General features: G+C 45.9%; 1 protein-coding gene across 1 annotated transcript in view; it reads left to right on the top strand.

Moving 5' to 3' along the window:
• Positions 1 to 13608, top strand: part of ZW10 (zw10 kinetochore protein) — a 187447-nt gene that overhangs the window by 132139 nt on the left and 41700 nt on the right. Inside the window, exon 13 of the mRNA XM_069224379.1 lies at positions 2172 to 2302. Within this exon, the coding sequence (XP_069080480.1) occupies positions 2172 to 2302 (131 nt within the window). The remainder of the gene's footprint in view (positions 1 to 2171; positions 2303 to 13608) is intronic.

Here is a 13608-nt window from a genome sequence, read left to right as displayed (position 1 = left end):
CTGGCCTCCTGTATTGCCATTGTTCCCCATGCCAGACTTTACATGCGTACCCTGCAGCACTGTCTTTCTCGTCAGTGGACTCAACCACAGGGTCACTTGGAAGATCTAGTGTTGTTAGACTGCCATGCTCGCTGCTCTCTGCAATGGTTGAACACTACCAACCTAATGAAAGGGTGGCCTTTTCTGGACCCTGTATCCCAGATCATTCTGACGGCAGACGCCTCACACACAGGCTGTGGCGCTCACCTTCAAGAGCCTTTCTCCATCACCTCTCTCACAAAATTGTCCTAGTCCACACAGACAACATGACAGCAATGTACTACCTTTATAAATGGGGGGGGACACCTCAAATAGATATTTTTGCCACAGCAGAAAACACAAAATGCCAAAGCTTTGCTCCAGGTATCCTCACCCTCTATCCAAGGGTACCACTATATGGATGAACTGGTCAGGAATATTTCCCTATGCTTTTCCTCCTCCCTCTCATTCTCTTTGTAGTGCAGCGGATCAGACAAACATCTTGCATGATGATTCTTAAAGATCTTAAACAGGTCATTCTACTAAGATTGTCCCCTGCACCATTTTGGAATCCAAACATTGTTCTTAGCATGCTTATGGGTCCTCCTTTTGAACCACTTCATTCATGTCCCCTTCAGTACCTGTCATGGAAACTGGATTTTTTTTAGTCGCTATCACATCACCCAGACATATTAGTGAGATCCAGGCCCTAACCCTGGAAGAACTATTCTTCCAAATACAACAGGACAAGGTAGTTCTTCAAACCAATCCAAAGTTCCTCCCTAAAGTATGTCTCTCAATATCCTATTAATCAATCCACTGAGTTGTCTGTCTTCCTTCCGCAACCAGACTCAGTTGCTGAATGAGCCCTTCACACTTTAGACGTTACGCGTGCATTAATGTTCTACATTGACAGAACTAAAGAGTTTAGAATGTCTGAACAGCTTTTTGTTGCTTTCTCCCTACCTCATAAAGACAATCCAATATCAAAGAATAGTACACCTAGGTGGATAGTAAAATGTATTAAAATCTGTTATGCTAAAGCAAAAAGACAATTTCCTCTTACTCCTAGAGCACACTCTACTAGGAAGAAGGGAGCCACTATGGTTTTCCTTGGAAATATACCCATAGCTAACATTTGCAGTGGAGCTACATGGTCTACACCACATACATTTACAAAACACTATTGTGTGAGTGTACTTGCACACCTGTAAGCCAACCGTAGGCCAAGCAGTGCTAAGAACACTTTTCCAGTCAACTGCAACTCCCACAGACTAGTCACCACTTTTCAGGAAGGTACAGCTTTAGAGTCAATGCAGAGCATGTGTATCTACAGCCACACATGCCATTGAATGGAGAATGTTACGTACCCAGTAAGCATCTGTTCGTGGCATATAGTGCTGTTGATTCACATGCTTCCTCCCTCCTCCAAAAACGCCTGTAGCCGTTTCAGTTATTTTATACTTGTATATAGTTGTACATGTAGTTACATTGGCATGGACATCTTTCTCTATACTTCCTCTATACTCTTTTCTCACCCACCTGCGGGAAAACAATCTAACAAAGGAGTTGATGCCCATGCTTAGTGTCACCGAGGAGAAGTTACTCGATCCCATGACCCGAAAATGCTTCTTCGAAGAAAACTTGCAACACTCTAAACCCAACACTATATGGCAGGAGCATGCAGGACATGTGAAACTACAGTACTACATGCCACGAACAGATGCTTACTCGGTAAGTAACATTTTCCACATATATATATATATATATATATATATGTGTGTGTGTGTGTGTGTGTGTGTGTGTGTGTGTGTGTGTGTGTGTGTGTGTGTGTGTGTGTGTGTGTGTGTGTGTGTGTGTGTGTGTGTGTGTGTGTGTGTGTGTGTGTGTGTGTGTGTGTGTGTGTGTGTGTGTGTGTGTGTGTGTGTGTGTGTGTATATCCAATATGAATGACATTTTAAGGAGCAACAATGTTGAACCACATAAGTATTGAAAAGAGCATGACAAAAGAGAGTGCTTTCAGTAAGGTTGGCATTTCACAAATAGCTTTTAACTAGCTCGTACATTCATATTTTTCTGAAAATTGTCTTTCATTTTTAAACCTACTACCAGGTTTACCTGTCTTACATCTTTGTCTTTATTTTCTCCAAAAGGCACAGAGAGCTTCCTGGCACAATTGCGATTGCAAAAGGAAGAACTTCTTGGGCGACTGTCGAGTGCAAAGAATTTTGCCAACGTTGATGTTGAAGAAAACTACATTGCTGCAAATAAAGCCCTTCGGCAGGTTAGTATGGTGTAGAGATTTGACTGTCGTCACTAATGCAGCAGCGAACCTCGGTGCAGGCTGGGAATATTGGAGCCTTAGTACTGCTTCACAAATTGAGTTTTGGATTCTCAGGGGACATAAATTACTTAGGTATTGGGGTCCCTGTAATAAAATAAGCTTTAAAAGTAGTCCTAGGTCAGCACTGATGGTGAGGTCACAAGTGACGCATTACCCAAATGCTTGGGCATCAGCTTCTCCATTGCAATATAGTTTAGCCACAAGCCCATTCTGTACACAACTACAGTATTGATTTGATAGGGAAGACACTGTTAAATCAGTCTTTCTTAAAAGCAGCAATGCCACATTCCTTCTAGGTAAGAAACCGAAATGTCTTCCATTTAGCAACAGTTAAATATTTAAAACTGTAAAGATTCATCAGATGTGTTGCACGTGATAACCTCTTTTTTCAATAAAACCTGAACTCTTTCTCTCAGTGTGTTTCATGGATTTATAGCCACTTGGTCCCTCTTCTGCTCTCTGTCCCACCTCGCTCTTCCCTCTCCTCTTTCATTACTCTTCTTTTACCCTTCACTATGAAGCAGAATTGTCTGAATAAGCACAATAGATACCTGAAAAAATGGAGAAACGTATTAAAAATGCTCCATCAAAGGCCTTATGTAGTCTTGGGCTGACTTAAATCATTCTCAGATAATAAGAACAAGACAGTTGGCTGAACATCAGTCCAAAGAACATAGTTGTGGTGCTCCATCTGGGTCTACAGTACCCCCATTCCCCTTATAGCTAAACATGAGCCCCCTACCAAATCGTATCCACTGTTTAGAGGCTGAATTATACATGATGCCGCTAACACCCAACTTATCTTTGGGCTGTTGAAACGTCTTTGTGTTGTGGAAGGGTTCCAGGACCATATCATCCTAACTGCATGCCTTATACTGAGCTGATGTGTGGATGTTATATGTCTTCACCACCATGGACACTTTCACCTTGGAGAAGGTATTTTGGCTACAGATCGGGGGGATATAATTTCATATTTAAAGCAAACCCTTCCTGTAAGTAGAAGTAAAGACCACCATAGCTGAATTTGAATTGAAAAGAAGTGTAAAATCATCAGCAGTCTGTTTTTTGTGCATTTGGTTTGGAAAAATAGCCCAATGTTTTTTTCTTTCTCTCTGCTAGTAAATACATGTGTGCCCCAAGGCCTTTCTCATACCATTTGACTTTTTTTGTTTGCCAAATCGAGAGCCTTGCAACCTAATGGTCATTTTTCAACGCAAAGGAGAAGCTATTCTATCACATCTCAAAATGCACATTCTCAAATGGTATGGAAACATCCTATTTTATCAATATGCCGGAATCAGGAGGCATGTGTGTTGTATCCAGCAGAGCGAGACGAGAGACGGAGTATGGTGAAAGGTAAGCTTTAATTTCATTACATCTTGGAGGCCCGTACAAGCTGCCTGCCGGCTCCGCGGCTTCAACCGTCTTCCCCCCCCCCCCAAACGCAGAGATCACCGCAGCAACCACATGCGTCTCTTGTCCAATGCCACGGTGATCGCGGCAACCACACACAAACCCAATAAAAAGGTAAATACAACATAGTATCTCCTTTTTTTTTATTTTTTTTTTTATTTAAATGAACCGCCCCTACACAAAAGAACTCAATTTTAATAAAACAATATTAAGTAAAAAACAAAAACCTTGAACCAACAATTTATGGTAATAAAATAAAAAAAATAAAAACCTAGCTTAATATCTATAAGCAATCCTTGAACCTCCACGGTATATTTTTCTTCCGAAAGGATCTTCGTGGGAGGTGTTCGTGTTCCACTTCACTTGCATGACCGGACAAGTCATCCTCCCTTTTTCTATAAGTCACACAATCAGTCCCATTATTCAGTTCAGCAAACTCATTCGCTCTAACATTAACAAGTTTCCCAACATTCCACCAATGTCCCCCATCAAGCATCACAGCATTGCCACACACCCTCTTCACAACCAAAGGTTGGCCAAAACTAGCATAACCTTTCTTGACAAATGTGTGAGACTTGACACGTACAAAATCCCCAGGATAGAACACCTGAGCTTTAGTTGATTTTTTAAAAATCATACCTAGACTTCATTTTCCTTTGTGCCTCTTTCACATTTTCTAGCATTTTGCCTGTGTCCAAAACACCATTGAGTTGACCTTTTACCACCCTGGCCAACCATGCCGGGAACAGTTTAGAGTTGGCCTTCCTTCCCTTCAAAAGTTCAAACGGAGAGACCTTTGTGAGGGAATGCGAAGTGGTGCGATAAAACCAAAGCATGGACCTCACCGTTTCCTTGACATCAAACTCTCCATTTTTAGCCCACTTGATGCATTCCACCACAACTTTGTTCACCCGTTCCACCAAACCATTGGTTTGTGGATGATAAAGCGAACTTCTCAAATGCTTGACACCAGCCCCTTCCAAAAAGTCTTCCATCTCAAGATTAACGAACTGGACACTGTCATCAGACACCATATATTCTAGAAATCCTTCCTCATAAAGACATCTTTCAAAAAATGTATGGCATTCCCAGCCGTGGGATCAGCAGAGAAACGGACCCCCGGCCACTTGCTGTGGTAGTCCATCAACACAAGAGCATACCTCAAGTGATAAGGAAGATAATAAAACGGTCCCACCATGTCAATGCCAACTTTCACCCAGGCTTTCTCGGGCATAAGTATAGGTGGTAAAGGGGGCGTCACAACCTTGTACCCCTTTTCAGCTTGACTACAGACCACACACTTATTGACCAACACATCCACCTCTTTGTCCATGGAAGGCCACCAATAATAAGCTCTCAAATGTCTCTTCGTCATAGTAGAGCCTAAATGCCCTTCATGAGCATTTTCGATCAGCATTGCACGGATATCCCACGGGGGTGCACACTTTTCATTCTTCCACACAACACCATCTTCAATCGACGACAATTCATCACAGATTTTAGAGTAAGGTTGTAACTCATTATCTAAACACCTTTCCTTGGGCCAACCACTGACTGTAAACTCCTTTACTCTTTTCAACACCTCATCTTTGCTCTCTGCATCCTTCCAAACAGATTCTGAGCAAACTTTAGATACATCCACATCAATGGCTGCTATAAAACAATCTTCTTTATCCCCATCAATGTCCACTGCATCGTTATCAGAAATGGGCAAGCTTGACAAAAAATCTACAGTGAGATTCTCCTTCCCCGTAATGTACCTCACCTCAAAATTGTACTGTAAAAGCTTTGAAGTGAGACGTGGAGTACTGTAGTTAATTTTGTCTCCATTAAGAATGTAGATTAACAGCTTATGATCTGTTTGTAATACAAAACTCCTTCCCCAGCCATAACTCCTAAACTTTTCACTCGCCCAAAAACAAGCAAGTAATTCTTTTTCAGTAACAGAGTAATTAAGCTCTGAATCTTGACGCATAACTAATAACATTTTCTTCATTAGAGACCTGAGTTAAAACCGCACCCAACCAATATTTGCTGGCATCAACAGTAATGACACATTCTTTGCTAGGATCATAAGGAGACAAAGGTCTAGCAGTGGCTAACTCCTGTTTGATGCATTCAAATATTTTTTGACATTCACTGTCCCACACAGATGGTACCTTGTTTTTTAACATATTGGACAAAACCTTCATTTCTGATGGATACAACTACCTGTGGATTCCTCACCTCATGAATACTCCCATGGCGCCAGCATTCTACGGAAATCTTCTTACTAGTCTCTGCACGTCGACGAGGACGTCACTGTCTCGCACGCGACGCCGTCTGACGTCATACAGGCAATAAGAGGTCCTCGACGACGTGCGGACGTCAGTTCCCTTTTTTCCGTGCATTCGAAACGGTTATCTTCGAGGGAGCAACTGTTACTCTTGCGGTTACAGTGTATATCTTGCTGCGTACTCTTTCTCTGTGGAAATAATGTCGCAGAGAAAGTCTGGATTTAAGCCTTGTCGTGAGTGTGGAGGCAAGATGTCGGTGACGGATCCTCATTCCGATTGCCTTTGGTGTTTGAGCTCCGACCACGACGTCTCGACTTGTGATTCGTGTCAGCACATGAATCCGAAGGCCATTAAAGAACGCGAGGCGAAGCTGTTTATGGCCAAGTCAAAGGAGAAGCATCACAAGAAAAAGTCTTCTCCAAGACATCGGCGTCATCGAGACTCCCGGCGCCGTAGAGAATCTCGGCGTCATTCAAGGGAGGCTCGTTCCAGGTCTCCGGATCGGCGCCGGAGGACATGGGAGGTCAGCCCCACGGTGACGCCGCATCCTTCGACGCCGTTGCTCTCTCCGACGTCTCCAACTTCGCCTGGACAGGCGTCGGTGATTGAGGTATTGGAGCCTCAGGTGTTTTCTCCGGCGCAGACGCCGAGGCCGGCGTCGGGGTCGCCTCCGAGTCAGGCACCCCAGTATCCGGCTTTTCCCACCCCTGGAGCCGATAGTTCCGCATTCTTGAATGCGATGTATGCCATCTTCCAACAGATGGCTCCAGGGGGTGCTCCGGCTGGGCCTTTGGCCTTTTCTTTGGGTGATCCTGCGCCTCTTCGGCCGGCACCCTTTATGCCCTTTCTCCCGTTTGGGAACGTGGGCTCGGCGCCAGTGTCGGCGCCGGTGGCCGCTCCGATGGCTTCGGAGGGATTTGCCCCAGGGATTTCCATCCCGTCGACGTCGAGATTTCTGCCTGTGACTCCGGTGGGTCCATCCGTTTCATCTGCTCTTCAGTCGGCGCCGAAGTTACCTGTGGCGCCGGATGCGGCGTCGGTGGCTTCGGAAGATCGGCGCCGATCTCCGACTTCGGCGGAGGTGTTGTCGACTCCGCGGATTGAGCAACGACTGCATTCAAGGAGGCGTGCTCTCCGGGTACTAGAGGAGCAGGAGTACCAACGAGCCCTAGAGGAAGGAGAGCTAGAGGACTTGGGTGATGGGCTGCGTGGACTGGAGTCGGCCAGTGGGCTGGACACTTCCCCTGAGTGGGACCTTTCGTCCCCGGGGGAATATACCGAGGAAGCTGCTTCCTTTCATACAGTGGTACGGAAGGCAGCTAGTTTTTTGGACCTGCCTTTGCCGGTGGTGGAGGCGAAACAAAACCTTTTGACAGAGGTGTTGCATCCGGCCTCAGCCGCGGCGGAGCCTCTATTACCTTTTAATGACGCTCTGCTGGATCCGGTTTTAGAGGTGTGGAAGAAGCCGGCATCTTCCCCAGCAGTTCACAGAGCCGTGGCCAGGAGGTATCGGACGGCTCCAACTGATCCTGGTTTCCTATCTAGGCACCCTACGCCGGAGAGCTTGGTTGTGCAGGCCTCCTGTTCGTCCAAATCAGCGCCTGGTTCTTTCCCGACGGTGCCTGGGGACAGAGACTCAAAAAAGCTAGAGGCGCAGTCGAAGAAGATTTTTTCGTCCTGCAGTCTGGCGTTAAAAGCCACTAATGCGACCTGTATCCTGGGGAGGTATATTCATGCTCTGATGGATGACATCTCCTCTTCGTTTACAGAGCTTCCCCAGGGTCTTTTGGATCTTGTCTCTGATGCCCAGGCTGCTGCGACCCAAATTATCCAGACGGGACTGGATACCACCGACTCGGTAGCCAGAGCAATGGGCACAACTGTGGTGGAAAGGAGACAGGCCTGGCTACGTAACTCGGGCTTTTCGGCAGATGTACAGTCCACATTGTTGGATCTCCCGTTTGATGGGGACAAACTGTTTGGGGCTAAGGCTGATTCGGCCTTGGAACGTTTTAAGGAGAGCAGGGCCACGGCTAAGTCGTTGGGACTCCAAGCTCCTTCTTCCACGGCCTCTTCCAGATTCTTCAGGAGGTTTCGTGGATTTGGGCGTGGCTCTTCCTCCTCTTCCTTTCGGGGAAGATATCAGCAACCTGCCTCTTCCCACCCCTATAGATCTTTTAGGGGGAGGGGTAGGGTCCGCACCAGGGGAGCCTCTCAGCAGCACTCTGCCTCTTCCTCATCCTCTGGCGGGGTGCAGCAGGGGAAGCAGCCTTAGGCTTCCACCATTTCCCACTCACTCCTCTCCTGTAGGGGGAAGATTACAGCATTTTCTCACCAAATGGGAGACTGTTACGTCGGACACTTGGGTTCTCAGTGTTGTGGGAAAAGGCTACACCCTTCCCTTTCGGGAGTTTCCGCCCCTCATCCCGCCCCGCCCTTCGTATTGTTCACAAGAACACCTCCTGTTGCTAGAACAGGAGGTGGAAGTCCTCCTTTTAAAGGGCGCGGTGGAGTTGGTCCCGGAGCAGGAAAGGGGTCAAGGAGTTTACTCAAGGTATTTCCTGATTCCCAAGAAGGATGGTCGTTTGAGGCCAATTCTGGACCTGAGGATCTTGAATTGGTTCCTCAAGCAGGAAAAGTTCAAGATGCTGACCCTAGCACAGGTGCTTTTGGCGTTGAACATGGAAGACTGGATGGTGTCTGTCGACTTGCAGGATGCTTACTTTCATATCCCGATACTCAAGTCACACAGGAAGTATCTCCGGTTTGTGGTGGGATCGCAACACTACCAGTTTGCGGTCCTTCCGTTTGGTCTTACTTCAGCACCTCGAGTCTTCACGAAGGTGATGTCGGTGGTTGCGGCAGAGCTCAGAAGGAAGGGGATAGCAGTATTCCCTTACTTGGACGATTGGTTGATCAAAGCCAAGTCCCCGGAGCTTGTGTTGCGTCATCTGCAGTCAACAACCCAGTTGTTGTTCGACCTGGGCTTTTCGGTGAACGAGCCCAAATCTCACCTGGAGCCCTCTCAGCGCCTCCTGTTCATAGGGGCAGTACTGGATACGACATTGGGTCGGGCCTTTCCTCCGCCTCAGCGGATTCAAGATATTCAGGATTTGGTTCCAATGTTTCGAAACGGAGCGGTAGTTCCAGTCCTCAAGGTCCTTCGTCTGCTCGGTCTTTTTGCCCCCTGCATTCTGTTGGTCACGCATGCTCGCTGGCACATGAGGGCTCTTCAGTGGTGCCTCCGAAGGCAGTGGTCTCAACACAGAGGGGATCTAGAGGGTACTGTCAAGATCTCCAGAGATGCTGCTGTGGATTTGAAGTGGTGGATTGCAAGCAACAATCTTTCACAAGGAAAACCGTTCCAGCAGTCGCCACCAGTGGCCACAGTCATAACGGATGCTTCCACTCTAGGGTGGGGAGCTCATCTGGGGGATCTGGAGATCAAAGGTCTTTGGTCTCCAGAGGAACAGATTTTTCACATCAATCTGTTAGAGTTACGGGCTGTACGTCTGGCTCTCAAGGCCTTCCTCCCTTCCCTTCGTGGTCAGTCGGTACAGGTCCTAACGGACAATACTACCACGATGTGGTACATAAACAAGCAGGGAGGAGTGGGGTCGTACCTTCTCTGCGGAGAAGCTCTTCGACTATGGTCCTGGGCAAAGGACCATCGGATTTGCTTGATAGCAAACCATCTGGCCGGAGTCTTGAACGTGCGTGCGGACAGTCTCAGTCGCCACTTCTCGGCAGACCACGAGTGGCGTCTCCATCCAGATCAAGTCCGTTTAATCTTCCAGAAGTGGGGGTTTCCTCGGGTAGATCTGTTCGCCACTCGAGAGAACGCGCATTGTCCGTTGTTCTGCAGCCTTCAGTATCCGATGCAGGAAGCATTGGGGGACGCGTTTCAAATGACCTGGTGCGGCCAGTTGCTTTACGCGTTTCCTCCCATACCCTTGATTCCTCGAGTATTGAGGAAGATTCGCCAAGACCGGGCTCTAGTAATCGTAATAGCTCCGGATTGGCCAAGGAGGGTGTGGTACTCCGACCTTCTCCAACTCTCAACGTGCCCGCCGCTCCGTCTCCCTTTCAGGGCAGACCTCCTCTCGCAGTCGCAGGGGCAGGTTCTACACCCCAACCTCCAGAGTCTGCACCTACATGCCTGGAGATTGAACGGGGCAACCTGAGTTCCTTCTCTCTCCCGCCTGAGGTAGTGGATGTTATATTAGCGGCCAGGCGACACTCCACTAAATCTATCTACGCTAATAGGTGGTCTAAATTTGTTGCGTGGTGTGGAGAGAGGCAGATTGATCCTTTACAAGCTCATCTATCGGACGTTTTGTCTTTTGCTCTATCTCTGGCGCAGAAAGGTTGTGCAGTGGCTACCATTAAAGGTTATTTATCGGCCTTGTCAGCCTTCATATGTCTTCCAGACCAACCATCTTTATTTAAATCCCCTATTGTTATCAGATTCTTGAAAGGTCTTCTAAATCAATATCCTCCAAAGCCATTCGTTATGCCGCAATGGGATTTGTCCTTAGTCCTGACTTTCCTTATGGGGTCCCCTTTTGAACCTATGCATTCTTGCCCCTTAAGGTATTTGTTTTTAAAAACAGTCTTCCTGATAGCTATAACATCAGCAAGGAGAGTGAGTGAGTTGCAGGCCTTATCAGTAAAACCCCCTTATACAACTTTTTATGGGGATAAGGTGGTGTTGAGGACCAAGGCTGCTTTCCTCCCGAAGGTTGTTTCACCCTTCCATTTGGCTCAGGCAATTACTTTGTCCACGTTCTATCCTCCGCCTCATCCTTCCAAAGAGGAAGAAAGACTGCACCGTCTGGATCCAAAGAGAGCGTTGAGCTTCTTTATCAATAGAACAAAGGATTTCAGGCTGGAGGATCAGCTGTTTATTGGATACGTGGGCAAGAGGAGAGGAAAGGCAGTCCACAAGAGAACACTATCCAGGTGGGTTGTTCTTTGCATTAAAATATGTTACTCTTTGGCAAAGAAGGATCCTCCTGAGGGCATTAGAGCTCATTCCACCAGAGCTAAGTCGGCCACTTCGGCCTTAGCCAGAGGTGTTCCTGTGGTCGACATCTGCAAGGCCGCAACTTGGTCGTCCCTTCACACTTTTGCAAAACATTACTGTTTAGATTCTGAGGTTAGAAGGGACGGCCATTTTGCACGGTCAGTGCTGCAGGATTTCTTGGTTTGACCATTTAGGCACCCACCGCCGGGCGTGGTACTGCTTTGGGACTCTATTCATGAGGTGAGGAATCCACAGGTAGTTGTATCCATCAGAAGAACGAGTTACTTACCTTCGGTAACGACTTTTCTGGTGGATACATTAGCTACCTGTGGATTCCTCACGGTCCCACCCGCCTCCCCGTTGCCTTTATGGTCTTGCCAAGTAATCCTTGAGTGCGCTCCTCTTGATCTTTGAGGGTGCAATAGATGTATATATATAATATATTTATATATATATATGGGTATATGTGTATATATCTTTATGTATATACTTGGTGTGTGTATATATTTTTAAAAGAAAGAGTTTTATATATATATATATATATATATATATATGTACATAAAAAAGATTTACAGTTATTCATACAATGTGGTGTATTTTTACAATATAATGGATGTTGCTTTGTTCTTTCATTGCATTGCCTGGTTGTTCTCATGCACGTAAAAAATGATTGGTACTGACGTCCGCACGTCGTCGAGGACCTCTTATTGCCTGTATGACGTCAGACGGCGTCGCGTGCGAGACAGTGACGTCCTCGTCGACGTGCAGAGACTAGTAAGAAGATTTCCGTAGAATGCTGGCGCCATGGGAGTATTCATGAGGTGAGGAATCCACAGGTAGCTAATGTATCCACCAGAAAAGTCGTTACCGAAGGTAAGTAACTCGTTCTTTAGAAGCATACGCAGAAATGAATCTGGCATAGTACTCACACATGCCTATAAATGAGCGTAATTCATCTTTGTTCTTGGGCTCAGGAGCATCCAAAGCAGCTCTAACCAGGCCTGGCCTAGGTGCTATACCTTTCTTGGAAACACAGTGCCCTAGAAATTCTATTCTTCTTTCCAAAACTCAAATTTTTCTTTTTTCACAACAACACCATTCTTCAGAAAAACATTCATGACCCTTCTGATAATGCTACCATGTTCTTCCAAACTCTCAGCAAAAATCAAAACATTATCTTGAAAAACCAAAACGCCCTTGATGTCTCCGAACAATTCATGCATAATCCTTTGGAAGACTGAAGCTGCAGACGCAAAACCAAATGGCATCCTACAGAATTGAAATGTGCCAAATGGGGACTTGAAAGCAGTTTAATGACGATATACTTCATCCAGTACCACTTGATGGTACGCTGACGCTAGGTCAATTTTCGAAAACCACCTCAGCTCTTTGAAAAGATCACTGATTTTAGGTAAAGGATGTGAGTCCACCCATATTTCATGTTGAGACTCCTCAAATCAACACGCAGACGCATGTCCTTGTTGCATTCCGAAAGCCATAAACTGGACTCAATAGGCTATACTCTGAAGTTTGTTTAATTCATCCTTAAGATTGTCTCTTAGGCTAAATGGCACAGACCTAAGTTTATGTTTAACAGGAATGGCATTCTTCTTCACCTTGATTCTATGTTTGAAACCTGCAGTCTTTCCTAATCCTCCAGCAAAAACAGCTGGAAAATCTTTTTCAAATGGATTTTCTTGCACAGTATCTTTGACCACCAACACCAGTTCTCTAGCTCCAGGTTTAAGTATCATACCAAACAACCCTTGATGGTACCACCCCAAGATTTTCAAACGATTGAACGCCACATACATTTTGCCATGTATCTTATGGCCTTTAGATTCAAGACAATCTTCAATAAACATTTCCAACTCTATTTTCCTGCCTTCATAGGAGACCGGTGCCCTATCTGGGGGATAGAGTTTCCTATTTCCCCAAGTGTTGTGAAATAGATCTGACGATATCATAGCAATGCGCGCTCCAGAATCAACTAACAAATGCAAGGTTTTATCTCCCACACCAATGTCAACATAAGGATCCACACATTCACACTGATCCACATTTCCCGATTGGTCTTCACTGACAACCACAATCATGTTTTGGAAGGCTTTAACCGTCATTTCACCTCTCTTTGTATCATCCTCATCCACTACGCTACTTATTTTAGTTTGTCTGCTTTGGCTTGATTGACACACTTTTGCAAAATGCCCCAGTTTTCCATACTTTCTACACACAGCATTCTTCACAGGACAAACTCTTCCTTCTTTACTGTGTGGTACATTACCACACCTAAAACATACATTGCTGTTCTTTAAAAAACTGTTCTCTATTTTCCTTTGTTCATATTTGTTCTGACTTCCCCACTTCTGTGAACATTTGATAGCATTAACCACTTGACCCATTTCCTTAATGCCACCACTGGAACTGAGTTCTTTCAGTGATATTTGTGCTAGTTCAATACTGTTTGCGACTTTGACTACTTCTTCCAACGTTGGATTCCCCATACTCAATAGTTTCTGTTGAAGGTGCTT

Source organism: Pleurodeles waltl, chromosome 3_1, assembly GCF_031143425.1.
Source record: "Pleurodeles waltl isolate 20211129_DDA chromosome 3_1, aPleWal1.hap1.20221129, whole genome shotgun sequence".
In the NCBI taxonomy this organism is placed as follows: Eukaryota; Metazoa; Chordata; class Amphibia; order Caudata; family Salamandridae; genus Pleurodeles; species Pleurodeles waltl.
This window is presented reverse-complemented; position numbering and strand designations above follow the sequence as displayed.